Here is a 20561-nt window from a genome sequence, read left to right as displayed (position 1 = left end):
TATCGCATTTATAATATTAGTCATATTTGGTAGAAGACTCCTAAGTTATTAGTAGTAAAAAGTAATAACTTATCACAATTTTAAAATCAGTTACTAACTTTCCATTAACATTAATATGAAGCAGAAATCGGAAGCTTTCATTGCATTTTCTTTTCACTTGGGTCTTAAATGACGAAATTACATGAGAATTACCCATGTATTGACATTTACTAATTAGCATTGATACTTTTTGCAAACTTACCAATTTGCCTATAATCTTGATATAGATGTTATGATGTACCAGGTATGTAATAATTAGTAAGTTGTAAAATTTTTATCAAGAATTGTTCAATTAAAATATATAAGAAGAAAAGGAAAGTTCCTCGTAAAATTAATTTTATACGCCAAAGGGTAGAACGTTGATCTTAGCGCAGTATACGACTACGTATTTCAAATATTTCCATCTGACCCTCACCTTTATAGTCCTCACGGTATTCTTCTTTAGTTTAATTCTATAAAGGCATGTGCGTAGTTTATCAATTTGAAAATTTAATTACACATCCAATGAAATTGAATGAATGAGAGTGAAGCCGATGTGTATTTTTCAATACCCTTTTTAACAGACAAATATTTTATAAAAAATGTTATATTAGATTTTCGTAAATTAAAAACGGATTTCATCTGAATTTGCCGCTTTTATCCTGAATACATATATTTTTTTAATAAAATGGAGTATTACTTCACAGATTATTTATACAGTTTCCGATATAGTATTTTTTCGATATTTAAAAATTCGGTGGATGTAGATATGTTTTAAACTCTATTAAAAAATCTGTTGATAAAACGGTAAATTAATTCGTCGTATAAAGGTGTTTCCACACATGTGTTACATTATGTAAAGTTATATAACGCTATAATATTTATAACTTTAGTTATATTTTGTTAAAAGTCGGTTGAGCATTAACGCTATGCATTTAAAACATAAAACATCGTATAACATGTTAAGTATAATATACAGGTTAATTTTGACATTCCGTTTCTAAACGAAACCACATACTCGTCTTCGCCTATGCTGACATTGTGCCAAAAATCATCCATTAATAATAAATATATTCATCAAAAATCCTGGTTTTTGTTTTCAGATTTTTTGATCATTTTGTTGTTTATTGCGAATATGGCATGTGCGTGTATTTATGACTGAAAGTATGATGTTGCAGCGACACATTCTCTTACGGTAGTAATAGAGGCATTAGGGTGTGTAAAATTAAAATTAATTTTTATTAATATTTATTTTGTTCGAAACTTACACTTTTAAATTTTACATCTACAGCTCAAGTAACTTATGGTAAAGTATTATTTCCAAGTAGATAAGTGTGTGGTTTCATTTAGTAACGCAATGTCAAAATGACCGTGTATACCATATTGTACATTATATGAAACTCTGTAACCGCCATTTATTTTGCACATTCGTAGAAGGCATGTCCTGATTGAAATGGAAGAGGATTTGCTCATTGAGGTGGTTTAATTTTTTATTTGTAGTAGAAGAAAACGTTCTTATTGGATGTCCCGCTATCGTCTGGTTAAACGCTATTTAAAAACGAATAAATTGCAATTGTGTTGCAATTTGTATAAATAATTGCAACAAGATTGCGTTGAATAATGTTTTATTTCATATAACTACAGTCTATACATTTTCATTTCATTACTTGTTTCGTTTAATGAAATGTCATAAAATTCTCCACTTCATCGGATATATCGAGGATATCACTAATTGAAAAGTTATAGAGGAATATTAATATAGGAGATATAATTAACTCGATTTGTTTATTTTTACAACGTTTAAAACAACGCTATTTTAATCTGCATTATTTATTTAATAACCTAACTAGATATTTTTTATTTTGAAATAAAATTTAAATATTACCGTACCACGTAGGTATTAGAATAAATAGGATGAATCTCCTATTAAGTACTTTATAAGCGGTACTCAAGACGTATTTTTGACTGATTTAAAAAAAGGAGGAGGTTCTCAATTCGCTATAAGTTATAATATTTTAATGAATGTAATCGTAGTGTTAAGTCAGCGGGAAACCCTAATAAATAAATCACGGATGTTTTAATTCCTATAATTATTTAAAAAAAATATATCACCTAAGATTAATAAAAAATAAACCATTTTATCATTAAAAAATGGTATTAAAGAACAAATTAATGGAAAAAATAATGTTAGTCAATTCTGCAAAATAATTATCACCCAAAACCTATGATTTTATAATATTATAATAGCCGCAGCACTTCAAATTTAATCGGTGCAATTTATTCGTTCCTATTGCAAAATAAATTAACTAGTAATGCGCAGACTATATAATATTAAATTCTAATTCCGCAATAGTAATTACATCGTTGTTTGTTTTCAATTTCTCGCCAAAGGTGTTTACTAGCTGTCGACGCGGCGACACAATTTTGAACTTTGGAACACCTGACACCGACACCCGACAGGTAATTTAAAGTACTTAGTTTTGAATAGTGGCTAGTAACCGAACGTGATGTTTCCGGAATATTCAGATTTCGAACGCGATTTACGAATATTGCTTTTTAATTTAAAATGGGTATGAGTTAAAAAATTGACCGGTTTTAGCAGGAGCTAATGTTTCAAATTATTTGTTAACAGGAATGCTATGGAAATAATAAGGTATAAGACATCATTAACTTGTCTAAACAGGCTCATTTTGCCCTTTCTTGAATAAAAGAAACCATTTATTTATATTTACCTACTTATCTTCTTGAAAATATGTAGCACTTTATCATAAGTTATTTTAACTACAGATGTTAAATAAAGTATTAATTTTGAGCAAAATAAATAATATAATATTTCAAAATTATTTTATATTATATGCCCTAATGTCGTTATTACACAAAGAGAATTCGTTGGAGTGATAACATTATACTTTCAATCATAAATAAGCTGGCACGAATACCAAAGTACTAAACAAAAAGATAAAACAATAGAAAACTAAAATCAAAATTTGCGAAAAATATTTGTCATTCATGAATGATTCTTGACAGTGTTAGACTTAGACGGTTACTTATGTAGTTTTAAGTAGCATAATATTATGATTAATATTATTATATGCTAAATAGTGTACAATATTTATTTCTTTAAACAGTCAATATATTTTTGAATCTAAGAGTAGTAGTAGTACCATATTTCAAAAAATTATTTACGGAAAAGATATGATCTTCACAAATATAGTTCAGACCTTTCTAAAACGTATCACAATAAGTGGATTTTTAGAAAGGAGTATATTCCGATCTTAGTAGTTATTTATACTATATCGAAATAAATTCCTAAAAATATGTTTAGTAGCTAAATCAGTTTTTTAAAATGTTCTAGTTATCCGATCTTATCCCTCACGAAAAACTATAGATATTTTTCAAAATATAAAAAAAAAAGTACGTACACAATTAAATAATTATATTAATATTTCAAATACTTTGACGAGGTAAGTATCTTGTAAATATTTTGTATAAATCATACGTGAAATGTACACAACCGTCAATCCGAGTAAAAACGTCGAGATTTGTAGAGCCAAAGAAATTGACCATTAAGCTAATGACGCCCATTTAATCAAACCTCATTAAACTGCTAACCGCAAAATTCCTTTTAGCCTTGCAAATGGAGGCTCAGTACTATGAAAAAATATGTAAACTACGAATAGGCGTCAATAAGAGGTTAGGCTAGCGATTCTATCCTCATGATTTTTCTAAATATGTTCCTTTAAAATCTATTTTACGGTGTGTGGGTGAGATATAAAAAATAAGTGTAATTTTTTTATTACCCTACTAAAAAAACGAAGTTCGTTTTTATACATGAATGGCAAACTCCTGTGCAAAGTCTCCACTGCGCCTGACGATAAGTGAAATGGGATTTAATAGAATATCGATTGATAAACCCCATCGATACAATTATGCCGGCCTGTTGTAACCGGATCCCGGAACGCGACACACTTACGTGGGTCATTATGGCGGGTTTTCACACCTTGTGTACGGTGGTTGCTATTTGGGCGGACATAAAATTATCCTAACTCCAATTTATTTTTTCAAATCGACGCTTGTTTTACATAAATAGCATAAACAACTTAATATCAACATTAAATAATTCCATAGCACAAAGCCACAACACTGAATCACCTTCCACGCCACTATACAAGTACGTTATGAAAATGCAGAATTATTTCAATTGTAACGTATCTAGACAACCCCATAAAAATGCAATGCGAATTGCGACTGTGCTTTACATAGCAGGTGTGTTCAAACTACATTGTTATTTCATTCATTTTTTTTGTAAACCGTAGAAATGTCAGGTACGGTTAGGTTAACGTTACAATTATTTACTGATGGCTGTTTTCTCGTAGGAGACTTTGCGTCTGCCACGACATTATGAGGCTTATGTCTCAGGGTGCCGAGCGCTATAACGTGCCACGCACCATTTTTTAATTATATAGTTCTGTATAGCGGCGATAGCCTAGTTGGGTGTGGAACGGACTGCCGAGACGAATGTCCCCGGTTAAAATCCCAAGGGCACACACCTCTAACGTTTCTAAAATCATGTGTGTATTCTTTGTGAATTTATCGTTCGCTTTAACGGTGAAGGAACATCTGAGAAGTTCTCTATAGGAATTTCGAAGTTGTGTGAAGTCTACCAATCCGCACTAGGCCAGCGTGGTGGACTAAGGCCTAATACCTCTCAGTAGCAGAGGAGGCCCGTGGTCAGCAGTGGGCAAGTATATAATACAGGGCTGATATTATTATTATTATTAGTTCTGTATAGTATAGCAAAACATATCGACGGTTGAAAGGCTAATTAACTTAAGCGACATTTTTTTTATGATTTCTTATGTTTTTTTACGAAAAATTTTAACTATGTTAAATAAACATTTAGAACATGTGTTAATTTTAAATATGTATGAAACTTAATGTCGCTTAAAAATGGCGCTTAAGTCTATTACCCTTTCATTTGTCGATATTATAAGCCATACTCATTCTTCTCTTCATTCAACTGAAAAAAGACATATAATTATCATAAAGGTTAACATTATCCTCTGGTGCGATTAATAAACGCACTAATCCTAAGGAAGAATAAGTATAGCTGCGACTAATTTAATAATTCATCATATCCATTAATTATACTTTAACATTATGTGACGCCACCATCAGTCCTATAGTAATTGCAGTAATGCAATTACAAACATTGATAGGTTTAGATAATCGCCAAATCTATGTCCTCACGATTTGCTTAAGAAAGAGACAAAGTGATGGTGCGGCCAGTACCATATCTTTCATTAATGTTTGTTAGCTCACCAATCTGTATAACTAGGGGCCGTTTGATCAATTATCTCTTTCATACTTATTTGCCCGTATTTCTTTAATAAAATTATATTATAAGAAAGAAGAAGAAAGAAAATACAATAATCATACAAGCAGAAATTTAGTTCTTAAAAAAATCTATTTTGTAACTTTTGTCAGGCCTTAGACAATATAGTATGTTATCATGTTCAGACCAAATAAAATACACTGAAACACATAACGCAGATTTAATTTTAAAATGGAATTCATAAAATAACAGAGTTTAAATTATAATATATTGGTCTTAATTAAAATTTCCGCGTACATTCTGTTTTCTGAAAAAATACGAAATTAATTGGCGAACATTTATGAACATGAAACGAATTTTAACGCGAATGGTTTTTGAGGTGTAATTTCAATATTAATAATATTCGAAAATAATTAATTATATTTATAAACTATTAACGCTGAAATATTATAATTTAAATTTATTTTTCTTTTGAACTCCGGTTCTTTTATATCAGTTCTCTGAATCAGTGAAAATTTAATCAGTATTTACAATACTCGCTGCGTACACTTTTTGGATTTCTTTAATATTTTTATAATTAGTTTAAAGGTTATTTAAGTGAAACCTTTTTTTTACTTTCTAATTAGGCAAATTGCAAATATTATTAATAATAAAACAATTATGTGAATTTTTAACTAAAAAAATTAAAGCACTGTAACCATTTATTAGTTAGAGATTTTGTATGTAAGATTTCTCTAGATACATACATAGCACTACATTGTCTATTTCTGCCGCAAACCGCAATACAAGCTCTGTTATTTGGTTTGAGAGACATTGTAATGGACATTGTAACCAATGGTTCGAATTTTGTAACTAGTTTATCATTACTCACCAGACTTTGTTGCACTAGTTCGAGAAAGAGACTGAACACTAAATGGGGTTGATCACTAATTTAAAACAATTTCAGAAGTCCTATTGATAGTTCATTGATCAATTTGTTTGTTGCAGGTGCTTGCTATGCCGAATTCGGTGTCCGCGTGCCGAATACCACCGGCTCGGCTTACACCTACTCTTACGTCACTGTTGGAGAGTTTATCGCCTTCATCATCGGATGGAATATGGTGCTTGAATATCTGGTAAGAAACTATGACTACCTCTGTTCTTCAAATAAGATACCCGGATGTAGTAATGTCAGGTCCTATTTATTTGAAGTCGGGGCAAAAGTTAAAACAACTCGGGTTTTAGGGATATAGATTAGGACACAAAAAGAAATTTACTGCAAGTCATGCTAAGGTTGATTTTGATTTGAATTTCTGTAACATTGAAACACAGATCGCGGTACAGTCGCGTATCCAAGCGACAGGACAAAACAAAACTATAGTTAAAGCGCTGGTGGTATGTTGCGTAAAATATATTTTTTGGAATAATGGTTTTTAATAATGTTTTTAATTATTGAGGTATTTAATATCCGCATTGTACCACCGAGCAGGTACCGGCGAGTCTCTAGCAAGGTGGACTCTAAGTTAACAATCGTAAAGATGTACCGATATGATAATATCGAAAATATCTGTTAAAGTCTAAAGTGAGAGTAAAATCGCATCGGTGAAACGTTACGATTGTTAAATAGTTGATACTAGCTTTCTATGCCTTTATTTCGTATTAGTTAAATATAGCGAAGACGAAAATATTAATTATCATTTCTAATATCTTGTAACACAAAATATTTGTGGCATTCATCTCCAAACGGATAGCGTAACTAGTGCAACCTCTGTTACTAATTGTTTACATTTCATAATAGGCAATCTAGCCACTCAGCCACATCCATATTGGGGTCAGACCAATCCTTATTAAATTCTAACCACCTCATATAATGGCAGTCATAACTAAACATAATATTATACTTTATCTTCCTTTATTAAGTAACACTCATGAAGCAAGGCAACAAAATGCGATATAACTAGGACAGATTATATATACCTAATAATGTAGTGTTTAATATTATTGTACCTACTCTATTTAGGAAATTAATACAGTTTGATTACTATACAACCTTGATTGAATTTTGATTTATTTTAAAAGTTAGAAACGTAAACAGGAATGAAGAATTGTTTGTTGGTGTACTAGTCAAATATCTGAAAACACACCTATTTGATTTCTCTGACTACTTCGGTGACGTATTTGTACAGCATGCGCGGTACGGCAGCCCTGTAAGGTTCTGGGTTCAAATGCGTCAGGCAATGTAATATTTAGATTTCTGCTCAGTATCAGCCCGGAGTCTGGAATTTGTGCCCTATATGGCGATAGACTTGCGCCTTATCACATCATAGGACGGAACACAATTGGCGAAAAGTGGGTGCTCTGGTTGCGCCTCGCATACTTCTTTGGGTATAAATGAATGAAGTATGTGTGTGTGTATTTGATGTCTAAAATTCCATAAATTTCCAATGTGTTTTCCAATTGCGTGTCCACGTCACCGAGCATAGACCTCACAAGTAGTGCTGGTACCAAAACTAAGCCGTGCTTCGCTATTAGTATTTATTCTTATTCATAAAATTTATTACCGAAAAATATAAGCAAATCATATGATGGATTTATTATATCATAATTTATTATATATAAGAAGCGACGATAGCCTAGTTGGGTATGGAACGGTCTGCCGAGACGAATGTCCGCAGGTTCAAATCACAAGGGCACACACCTCTGACTTTTCTAAAAATCATGTGTGTATTCTTTGTGAATTTATCGTTCGCTTTAACGGTGAAGGAAAACATCGTGAGGAAACCTGCACATCTGAGAAGTTCTCTATAGGAATTTCAAAGGTGTGTGAAGTCTACCAATCCGCACTAGGCCAGCGTGGTGGACTAAGGCCTAATCCCTCTCAGTAGTAGAGGAGGCCCGTGCTCAGCAGTGGGCAAGTATATAATACAGGGCTGATATTATTATTATATGATGGATTTATTACCTTCTTTTCAGTGAGCATAATATTTTGTACCTCCCTAAGCGTATTTTATAAACGTTTTGTGGCATATTTTCTATTTAATACCGTGCTTGAAATGGAAGCGCTTTAATGTTTGATTCCGGTTTGCTTTAAATTTTTACTTATATTTTATGGTTAATTTATTTTAGATCGCATGTTATTGGTTGTCAATATAACTTTAACTGGGAATTCTTTCTGTGTATGCAAAAATAACTCTGATATGTCAAACCCACTTAACCGATTTTGAACGGACATTTGATACTTTTTAACAATTTATATCTAACAAGATACGCACGAGCCAATCTGCCATTAAAATCTAGTCTGAATTTGTGTAGAAATATATTTCCACGTACAATCGATACATTATAAATGAATCAATTCGAAACATTAAACTTCGTAACAAATGTATGAAGACATTTGATAGACCGATGAGTCTCGCCTGTTGAATTTAAAACCAACTTGAAGAATGAAACTTTGCTCCAAGTTCTCTGCGGTTTTCTTTGTTCATCTTCTTACCTATTTTTACACTCTTCATAATTTATATCGAGATAAAATGTTATATCTCAGAGGTGTAATTTTTGTCAGTTTAACTTCTTGTTTCGGTCTTACTCATATATAATAACCAGACTTTTCTGTTTTGACAAATACCTACCGTACACAAAATGAAATTAAAGTAAAACGCTTTAAAAAAATACTTTTAACTACGAAGATTGTTGGGCATACAACCATATAATAAAAAAAGGATAATTCAGACTCTAACACATGAAAAAATACTTCAAAATAGATTATGGCCAATTTACCCACACGTATGGCCCGAAAAAAGGTTACCAAGACGTCTGACGAGAGCAAAAAACACATAAATCTGCAGAACATAGCAATTTTCTATTCATAACCCTAGTAAAAGTTAAAAATCCCATATTTACCTACACGGCTATCGAAGCTAGCCTTTAATTAGAACGTCAATAATTTCGAAAACACGTATTGGCTCGTGTAGACAAACTAGCCCAACTATATGTAGGTGGCCCCTATATTTTCTTATCGTAAATATGTTTTATCGTTATTTTCTTATGAAATTATTTGAATTGAGTGAACATTCCAGCTCAAATTAGATATCATTATCTCAGTACAAACAACCCACTTATCCCAACGGTTCCTATATTTTTATATTATACGAAAGATTCTCGAGAATCTACTTTTAGAGGTATATAATTGCGTATATTTCTGAATAGATCCGTATTGAAGAAACACAGCTGAAGGAAAATCATGTTCCAGCAACATAATTGGTGTCGTATCTTCTTGTATGTTAGAACATTCCTATAATATTGTACAATCATGTCCAGTACAGTCAAACCTGGATAAGCGTATTCGTGAGAATTCAATCTCTTTTTTGTTTGTGGATTTTTGTCGCTAAACGTAGTTTTTCGCTTATGGAAAGTACAGGAATGGGTTTCTCTTCTTTCTTTTACAGGCTTAAAGTTATCAAATCATTTTGTAATAAATATAATAATAATAATAATATCAGCCCTGTATTATATACTTGCCCACTGCTGAGCACGGGCCTCCTCTACTACTGAGAGGGATTAGGCCTTAGTCCACTACGCTGGCCTAGTGCGGATTGGTAGACTTCACACACCTTCGAAATTCCTATAGAGAACTTCTCAGATGTGCAGGTTTCCTCACGATGTTTTCCTTCACCGTTAAAGCGAACGATAAATGCACAAAGAATACACACATGATTTTTTAGAAAAGTCAGAGGTGTGTGCCCTTGTGATTTGAACCTGCGGACAGTCGTCTTGGCAGTCCGTTCCACACCCAACTAGGCTATCGCCGCCGTGATAAATATGTTTATATTCAAAACTTGTTTTTTATTCCCCAAATTTAAAAATAGCGTTATGTGCTGCCGTTACAATGCACGATTATCCGTAGTCTACACCAAAGGTACCCAACGTATTCTTTACCACGCCAGTCTACTGCCTAAAATAGAAATGCTCACGCCCTCCTTCGCTTCGACGAAAGGCATACATAATATATAAAAATGTTCATTAAATTTACAACATAGCCTAGTTTGGCATATTGCCGGATAATACAGAATGCACTGAAAATACCGCCATAGTGACTTGTTTTAAAGTTGTGTTTGTTTTACGGGGTCAGCCGGTGTATATCCAAAACAACAGACCGGCACAACTTTGGCTTCCGTTAACGCGTCTCGTTAGGGATTTTGATAGACTAAATATAGAAAGAACATGGTTGCAACTCCGCCTATTCCTTCGTGCATTAAGACGTGGTGTGTGTGTGTGTGTGTAATGAATATACCTAACTATATTATCATTATCGTGTGCCTTTTCTTTTTTACGTACTGCCATGAGTGATATTTAATCAGGTTCGAATATACAGTGTGTAACAAGATAGACTGTCTAACTGAAGTAACGATAAAGAACTTCAATGTGCATAACTTTTACCCTTACTCGTCTTTATTTTTATTTCTTAACAAAATCAGAACTGTAAGCCGTCTCGTAAGAATATTTTAGCGCCGATACTGATAATGTGTTTCATATAAATTAACATCAGGTTTGCAAATTTTGTATTTAGCAAATCCACACAAGCAATAGCTGGTTTTCACTAACTGTAATGTGATTGTGTCCTCATATATATTCGTATTAATCGTAGTAAGTCTAGCTTCTACCTTGAAATTGTTTAACCTATACGTACTGTGATAAGTGAGTGATTTTATGTTGAATTAGGTGCCAGAACTATTTTTAATTCCTTTTTAAACAAAAATGCGAGAGCTGAAAGGAGTTCAATGAAAAATGTTTTTACACGGTTTTTATGCCGAGTGCAGTGCTATGCAATTTGGAGTTATATACATATATAGTAACTATGTTGAGTTCGTTGAGTCCTGAATATTTTAACTATTTTTTTGTGAAGAGTTTTGCGACTTCACGTCTAAGTATATTTATCCTGTGATTTAGTTTTAATTGTATCGATAATTTGTAGTTATATGATTTTTATGGACTATCGTATTGCATAGGGTTGAGTGACGTATCTAAATATTTACTAACTTATATCTGAACCAAATGCTATTGTTTTTATTTAACACTAATTTTCTTTTTTGTTTTGTTTTAAAAAAACTATAGTTTCTTATAAAATAAAATAAAACAAAAATGAAATCCGAACTTAAAAAAACAATATTTAATATGTATATTACCAACAATACACCTAATGTCGTAGACCTAGATGACTATAGATATGAATCATAAAATACTAAAAAACATTTTAATGCACTTAATAGATATGCGCTAAATTTTGGGAAAACAATCCACTCGAAACTGCACTTATTGACTCACGAATTAAAATATATTTTTCAAACACTAAAATAACCTAGGTATTTTCTTCTATGGAACAGCAATGAGAAATCGTAAGAAACTTCACATTGCCTTTTTTAATCTCGTTAGCTCTGTTGCCGCGTCCTTTGCTGTCTTGTTCACTTCGCAAAACTAGTTCTATACTTTGTTCAAGGGAAAATCAATTATGAAATACAATTTTAATTTTTTGCACAATTGATTACGTGTCCGAGGGCTTTATCTCTCTTCTTATCCATTATTAAGGCATGAGTTTTAAAATAAACTTATTAGTTACAAAAAGATTAACCCCCTTATTCATAGACATTAGTTATCTAAGCTTTATCTTTGCTGTGATAACAAGTCTGTTTCTCAGCTTTGTTTATCTGGCAGCTTGCTATCTATTCAGCTTTGTTTATCTGACAGCCAACTAGATTCAAGTTGTACATATCTCAATATTAGCCAATCACACCGGCCCTCTGTCTACGCACTGCAAAGGCTGCCATGCCGTCAGCACTGAGAAACAGACTTGTTATCACAGCAAAGATAGAGCTTAGATAAATAATGTTTTTGGATAAGGGGGTATGTATATAAATAAAATTGTATCGATTTTCCAAATAGATGCTTGCGATAACTGTGTTTGATGAAGCATAAATTTATTATCTGTTTTTTTTTGTATTTCTAACGTAGGCAAGTTGTGTATCCGGTTATAATGAAACTTTACTTTAAGTACCAAAAATAAACGATACGCTTCTCTAATTCAAATAAATTCTTGCATATAAATTATACATGCGACCAAAATATTATTTTCACGGATAGGATATATTTTATATGCGCCCGGATAGCGCCTACCGAGCACGAGGTGTTAAAACCCACCATAGTGGCCCACGTAAGTAATTCGCGTTCCGATATCAGCCTGTGTATATCCGGTTCCAACAGGCCGGCATAATTGTGTCGACTGCCTAGGGGTAATCATCACTCATCAGACAACATTCTATTTGACCCCACTCCACTTACACAATGGGAACAAAGTTGTGAAAACTTCGTCGATTGATAAAAGTACTAACATATTTCACACTTATTACCGCTCGTTCGCTACAATTGCGGGTAAAATCAGATTTGATGACATTTCTTATGTAGTAGCAGTAGGGGCATGGGACTGCCTCCGAGACGCATTGTGTTGTATAACTACCGATTCGGATTCTAACCCCGGGTCGAGTAGTGATAACATGTGTTACGCCTCATATTTTAATGGGATATATATGAAAAATATATGATCTAAGAGTATATAACTAAATTAATTAGACTCCTGCACTTTCTAAAATTAGTAGCTTCGATAGCCTAGTTGGGTGTGGAACGGACTGCCGAGACGAATGTCCGCAGGTTCAAAACACACACACCAGACCACACCTCTGAGTTTTCACATAATTTTCTAAAAAAATTATGTGTGTATTCTTTGTGAATTAACGCTTCCTTTAACGGTGAAGGAAAACATCGTGAGGAAACCTGCATACATGAGAAGTTATCTACAGGAATTTTGAGGGTGTGTGAATTCTACCAATCCGCACTAGGCCAGCGTGGTGGACTAAGGCCTAAACCCTCTCAGTATTAGAGAAGGCCTGTGCCCAGCAGTGGGACAGTATATAATACAGGGCTGATGATGATAACACATAATACATAACATCACGCATTTTATCCCCGAAGGGGTATGCAGAGGCGCAACTAGGGCACCCACTTTTCGCCAAGTATGTTCCGTCCCATGATGTGATAGGGGGCGAGCCTATCACCATATCGGGCACAAATTCCAAACTCCGGGCTGATACTGAGCAGAAAAATCCAAATAATGATGGATGATGAATGGCTGATGATGACTTTCTAAATTTGTTATATACAATAATATGTGGGTAGGTACTCAACGTTTTAGCGTGTCTACTTACATATTTGGGTTTTCTATAGAAACGAGTGGAATAAATCTGTCAGGGGCTAGCTACAAACATCGTGCCAACTATTCAAAGCTACAAGTGGTAGTCACGCGATGCTATTCATGTACGAAATAACATTAGAGATCCACTTTAGACAAAGTTAATTTAAAATTAAATGCTTAGTGTGTATGCAACACTATATTTAACCGACTTCCAAAAAAGGAAGTTCCGAATTTGTGGTTTTGTATTTTTTATGTATTTACACTGATTACTCAGAGAATTGTAGGCCGATTTTTTACATTCAATTAAGATGAAATAGTACAATCGAACTGGAACCCTACATCTCTTCTATGATAACCTGCCTATTCGCGAAATATGTTCTCCAAACGGCAATGTTTGTTTTTCTGCCAATTTATATGATATGTTTTAAAAAATAATTTTGTCCTCAGATTGGGACCAGCGCCTGCGCTAGAGCCCTAAGCGCCTGCCTCGACTCTCTGTTCAACGGAGCAATTAGCAACCATCTTGCCAACAACTTCGGTACCATCTATGGTAAGTACTTATATACCGGCTTGTCGTCGAATGCAGTCGCCTCTTTTTGTGGCTGTCAATTTTTGTACATAATTGACGTTTCTTGAAAATATAAAGTTGATTATAATGGAATATTCTGGTTCCTGATTTAGAAGTTTTGTTTTCTAACAACGGAATGGAAAGACATGGCTGCCACTCGCTTGGTAGTAAGCAAGTCCCATAAACAATTCAAACATCATACAACTTAGTAAAGCTGTGCGTGGTACCGCGTCGCCTCAATAAAACACGTAATATCACGTAATCTCTAATGGCTACAATTATAATAGGAGCTTACATTTCAACGTATGTTCACAGTAATTAGACAATATTAATTAATAACACGTACATAGATAATTATTTGTAGACGATATTTTGTCAGAAGTCAATCCGCCAAAAAAAAAATTATGCATTATATTTTCATTGAACTCACACGCAATCGTTATCATTTTCTTTAAACAAATATTTACAATTTACATGCCAGCGTAAACTAATGCGAATTATTAATTCCATGTTATAGTTCAATAAAATAATTATATACATAAAACATAGATATATAATTATAACTCGTTTAGATGAAAAAATAGATTTCAGGTTTTATCATTTTAATATCTAGCTATATTTCCAGCCCACAAATTAAACAAAATTTTAAGTTATTTCTCTTCAGCTGCAATATTTATCGTAATTTTATGGAGTTTAATATTCCAATATATATCAAGCGTTCGTAAACATAACTCCAAGAAAAATCCAAGAAACGAAATGTTCCTGATACGTATCATAAAAAAATATTATTATTTTTATGAATATCATGAAGGTAGCAATGGCGAAGGGTTCCAAATAATCCGATGCCTGCCGGGTTCCCGTTTATAATTTATGTAAATCTGACTGTCTTTAAAACTATTTGTAAACTCCATTCATAAATATTAGTGCTTATATATTCTTATAAGCCCTAGCCGGTTTAAAAACGAATGTAAATACTTAAAATTATTGTGAAAGATAATCTTAAATTGTGTTATATCATTCTGTAATTGTATACAAACGTTTTATTTAAGGTAGGGAATATCCCCCCCACAAACTGTCCAAGCTGAATAATATTGTAAAGAAACAGTATTGGGCTTATAGATTTGTAGAGGCTAATATCTCGAACTACTCGACCGATTTTGAAAATTCTTTTAGTAGTAAGAAGCTGTGACGAACAGTCCATATAACTCAATTCCTGCCAGCTTCCCTTTTTGTAGTACTTCTGAAGAATTAAAATATCATCAGAATGATCTGTAGACCAAATTATGCATATTAGTAGGTACCTATATTATGGGTCTGGTTCCCTTTGACAAAATTTTGCCTTTCGCCACTGACAGGAACATGACTACTATATATTTTATCCAGGGAAAATATTTATCCCGAAAAAGAATCACGCGAGAGAAGCCGTGGGCAATAGTTATCATAATTAATTTTGGACCCACTTTACCGAAACTTTACTTTTAAGCTCTGAATCTATGAATTACAATTATCTTGGTACAGCAAAAAAAATGCAGTTTATCGTTCCAAGTGGGTCCACTTATTTCATTTGCGATGCTAATTCCTGTATTTCCCTTTGGATCTAGTTTGCTGTTCCACGTAGTTTATTTACCGTTGGTCCGTTACCAACGGTTTCGTCCCAGTATCTCAGGCTAATAAGAAGCTCTTGACCGTTGTAAATTACCTCACTTGATGAATTCATGTGTAATCGAAGAGCTAAGCTATGTTAAATGCAACAGTTTATTTTAAGCTATGCAAATTCGGTGCCTAATTTCTTTCAAGATTCAATTGCGCAAATTGAAATCGGGGTCTAAAGTAGGGAAGTATTGACAATAAGAAGTATTAATTCATTTTTTTTTGTGGTATAGTCTTTTCGTATCTTCAAGATTAGTAGCATTGGTAATTCCTTTAGTATCGTAGATGTTAATGGACAACGATTATTGACTGACATGACCATTCACCACTAAAAAGAACTTTAATAATGTAGTATGACTGAAGATAGCCTAGTTCTTATGTTGTGCCACTATCCATACTTTTAACCCTTTTTGTATTATAATGCTAATCATAGTACTATGATTTTTTGTAAGTTATTTTTATACAATTTTGTTATTTAATAAAAAGGTATTTTCTAATTTTTTTATATAAAACAATTTTATGTATATTTTAAAATTAAGTACACCAAATAGTCCCGTTACCTTACAAATTTATATATTATGACCTTACGTATAATATTTCTATGAAATCAGTAATACATTGAGAGTAAAACAATTACTTAGCTACATTGTCTGCCACAGTTTCAATCCAGACTAGGTGTTGAATATTTCATGTACCTGCGATAGATTTCAGACCTATTTCCTTACGGTTTGTAAGCGGGAAGCTGCTTTAAAATTTATTTAGAACTCACGTTCGTGAAGATTTTAGTTTCACTGTGATATTGTTGAGTTGTTTACGTTTAACTAAAATGTTTACATAATAAAGGATTATGAGTTGATTTGTAAAAGTATCATGAATTTATACCTATCTATAAAGCTATACAGTTTGTTTTGTTTAATAATAGGTTAATCCACATTACTTCTGAGTACTACACACACAATATCAGGCAATAATCCCCGAAGGGGTACGCAGAGGTGCAACCAGAGCAGCCACTTTTCGCCAAGTGTGTTCCGTTCCATGATGTGATAGAGGGCGAGCCTATCGCCATATCGGGCACGAATTTCAGACTCCGGGCTGATACTGAGCAGAAAAACTCGAATATCACTTTGCCCGACCCGGGATTCGAACCCAGACCTCTGAGCACAATACATAGAGTATATAAGATATCATAATGAATGACAGGTATTTATTGTCTTAACTTTTCATAAGAATTGGTAGCCTACATGATCAATAAACGAATCTTAAATAGATTCGTTTATTGATCATGTAGGCTACTAACTATTAATAACTAGTTTATACGTAAATCGTATAAACTAGTTATTAGTAGTTAATCAATAATAATATTAGAATAATGGTTATACCACACACATCGATATTTGTCCGCGTTAATTTAGTGCTCGAAATAAGGCGAGCAATATTCAAATGGATGCTGCTCACTAAAATCGAATCAATAAATATAAAAACGGTTATAAAATAATCCGGTCGAATTAAAAATGTCATATCTGTATACATGAAAACTAATGTTGAAAAAAAGCTCAATAAATACACAAAACTGTCGAGAGAAAATGAGATACAAAATAATTTAATATCTTTGCTTTGCCGTAGTTGTGTCCTGCTTTGTGGCCGTCATCACGATTACGAGTGACAATATATTTATTTATACGAACTCAGTAAAGTGACCACACTGCATCTGATAGTAAGTGGAGTAAGATCCCGATCGACTAACAGGATCATCACCTCTCGCCAGTCGACACAATTATGCCGGCCTTTATATCAATGAAAAAAGTAGGTCTCTTGTATGTGTGCCCGGGTAGGTACCACCGTAATATCTATTTCTGCCACCAAGCAGCAGTGTGTAGTCACTGTTGTGTTTGAAGGACATTGCAGCCGATAGAACTACTGTACATAATAAGACTTTTACAGGCGTTTCAATACTGAAGGTTCACCGGATTAACAACTCAATACCGACACGGCTTACGTCATCGCAATTTGCCCGTGTAACCTGGCAATTCTCGTAAACGCTTCAGTAATACATATTTTATAGATGCATGTATGGGTTCGAATCTGTATTGTACTAATGCAAGTTGCTCTATGAGGAAATCGGCGTTCACGCTATAGGAAGTACCAATAGTGACAGAATCAATAGGCTTGTGCACTGTTATGAAGCTAAGCCGCTATATCGCCCTCGCGGCTTCGGTGTTAATTATTTTGATATCTTGCAACATCCGTAACCCCTATTTTAATCTATTTATATCCAAGGTACACGATAGTTGTTGGTAAAGTAAATTCGTATTGTAGCGTAAGTTTAAGGTTTAAGTTTCAGAACCTAATCCAAGATTAACTGCCCTGCATAATAAATATAGTTTAAAAGATAATTGAAGTCATATTGGTGGTCTAAGATCATTGTGGTCTTCCTCTTTATATCGTGAACCTACTCTTGCCCTACAGTGAGCCACCAAAAAAACAATAATCATCGAGGTTTCTGCATATTGTAAAATTATTGAACATAACTAATTTAATATATTATATTAGTATATACTATACTAGCTTTTGCTCGTAATTTCGCCCGCGTGAAGTAGATTCCCGGTATAAAAGTCCCGCTAAATAAAGTAACTGATTTAATTATATTTATGGCTCACTGTTTTGGTCATAGTGGCTTCCACATAAAAGATATATGCTGTCGCGGACTTTTATTTAGAACTATTTAAAACAAATAATCTTACGGTACATCATCTTTGTTTAAGTCCAACGGTTTAGGCAGCATACGCTAAGATAGCATTTTTTCCGACTTACTTGATATGTATCGTTATATTTGTTAAAACACGGTTAGTTTTTACGAACAGACTAACATTTATTTTATAAAAGTATTGGAGGTAAAACAAAATTGCACATTCCATACACTAGATGGCGCTACAATACACTTATTATTTTGTTACCAAATTATAATACCACCACTTAACAAAATAATCTAAAAACATACTAACAAAGTTTACAATAGGTAAGTGTTACAATAATATAAAAATCAACACAACTCTACTAAACCTATTTTCTTCATGAAATTATAATGTTTAATTTTACACAAACTTTTTGTAAACATATCAGCTGGCATGTCTGATGTTTTCAAATACTCAATTTTTACCAAATTATTTGCAACTGCCTCTCTAATAAAATGAAATCTTACATCAATATGTTTACTTCTTTTATGATACATACAATTTTCTGAAAGCTTTTTTGCACTTTGATTATCATTACATAATATAACTGGGAGGTTTTTTCTATTTATAAGTTCACACAATAAGTTTTTTAAGAAAATTGCCTCTTTACTGGCCTCACAGACAGCCATATATTCGGCCTCTGTGCTCGATAATGCAACTGTTTGTTGCTTTCTACTTTCATGTGATACAACACACCCAGAAAATATAAAACAATATCCTGTATAGGATCTCCTGTCTATAGCATCGGAGGCCCAATCAGCATCAACAAAACCAAGTATATCTGAATCATTTTTTACATACATTAATCCATACAATTTTGTAGAACTTAAGTATTTGAGAACTCGTTTTGCATGCTTCCAATGTGTTTCATTATTACATTTATTAAATTGGCTCAAATAACTTATACAATAAGATATGTCTGGCCTGCTTAAGACTGATAGATACATTAAACTACCAATCAGCTGTTGATATAGATAGTTTGACATTTCATTTTTACTCTTTTCTAGTTTTAAATTAACTTCCATAGGAGTGTCTATATTCTTACAATTTTCTAATTTAAATTTATTCAACAACTTTTCAATGAAATCTTTTTGATCAATACATATTTTATTTTTTCTTTATTTTTACATTCATACCTAAACATTTTCTCAGCTGTCCTAAATCTTTCAATTTAAATCTGGCATTCAAATGTTTCTTTAGATGATCTACTTCCTCTTTACAATTTGAAAATATAAAAAAATCATCAACAAATAATGCAATATAGGTTTTATACTTTTCTGATGATTTAACAAACAAACATGGCTCATACAAAGATTTTATATAATTCAACTGCTGTAAACAATCATCTACTTCTTTATACCATTGCCTTGCTGATTGTTTAAGACCATAAATTGCCCTATTTAATTTTAAAACTTTATTTTTATTATCTTCACATATGAGATTCTGTGGCAATTCCATGTATACAATTTCTTCAAGACGTCCATTTAGAAAAGCTGTGGTGACATCTAAGTGAGTTATTTTGAGATTTGAACGCACACTAATAGCAAACAACAATTTCAAAGTTGAGTATTTCAGAACTGGTGAAAAGGTCTCTTTATAGTCAATTCCTTCACGTTTTGTGAAACCCTTAGCAACCAGCCTTGCCCTATATCTCACTGTGTTATCACTATTTAACTTTTTTCTAAAAACCCATTTACATTGAACCACTTTTCCTTCACTTGGTCTATCTACCACATCCCATGCTTCATTGTCACTGAATGACTGCAACTCTTCCTTCATAGCACTGCACCATTCTTCTTTTTCTGAACCGCTCATCACTTCTTCATAAGTAAGACTGTCATCATGCATATCCAGACTTTCTGTAACACATACATTACTGTACCCATACCTAACTGGTGGCCTTCTTTCACGTTGAATCCTTTCTTCTGAGCTGGATCTTTCAGCTTCAAATGTATCCTCATTTGACTGACTGTCACAGAATTCTTCTGAAGTAGAAGAATCTAAGGTATTATCTGGCACGTATGTGATATCTGTTGGATC

At 33.0% G+C, this 20561-nt stretch overlaps 1 protein-coding gene across 1 annotated transcript in view; it reads left to right on the top strand.

Moving 5' to 3' along the window:
* The window catches only part of LOC115448625 (probable cationic amino acid transporter), a 147804-nt gene that overhangs the window by 45385 nt on the left and 81858 nt on the right, over positions 1-20561 (top strand). Inside the window, exons 4-5 of the mRNA XM_037444001.1 lie at positions 6341-6468; positions 14019-14121. Coding sequence (XP_037299898.1) covers positions 6341-6468; positions 14019-14121 — 231 coding nt within the window. The remainder of the gene's footprint in view (positions 1-6340; positions 6469-14018; positions 14122-20561) is intronic.

Source organism: Manduca sexta, chromosome 27, assembly GCF_014839805.1.
Source record: "Manduca sexta isolate Smith_Timp_Sample1 chromosome 27, JHU_Msex_v1.0, whole genome shotgun sequence".
Taxonomy (NCBI): domain Eukaryota; kingdom Metazoa; phylum Arthropoda; class Insecta; order Lepidoptera; family Sphingidae; genus Manduca; species Manduca sexta.
The sequence above is the reverse complement of the archived record's forward strand: the minus strand, read 5'-3'. Positions and strand labels throughout refer to the sequence as shown.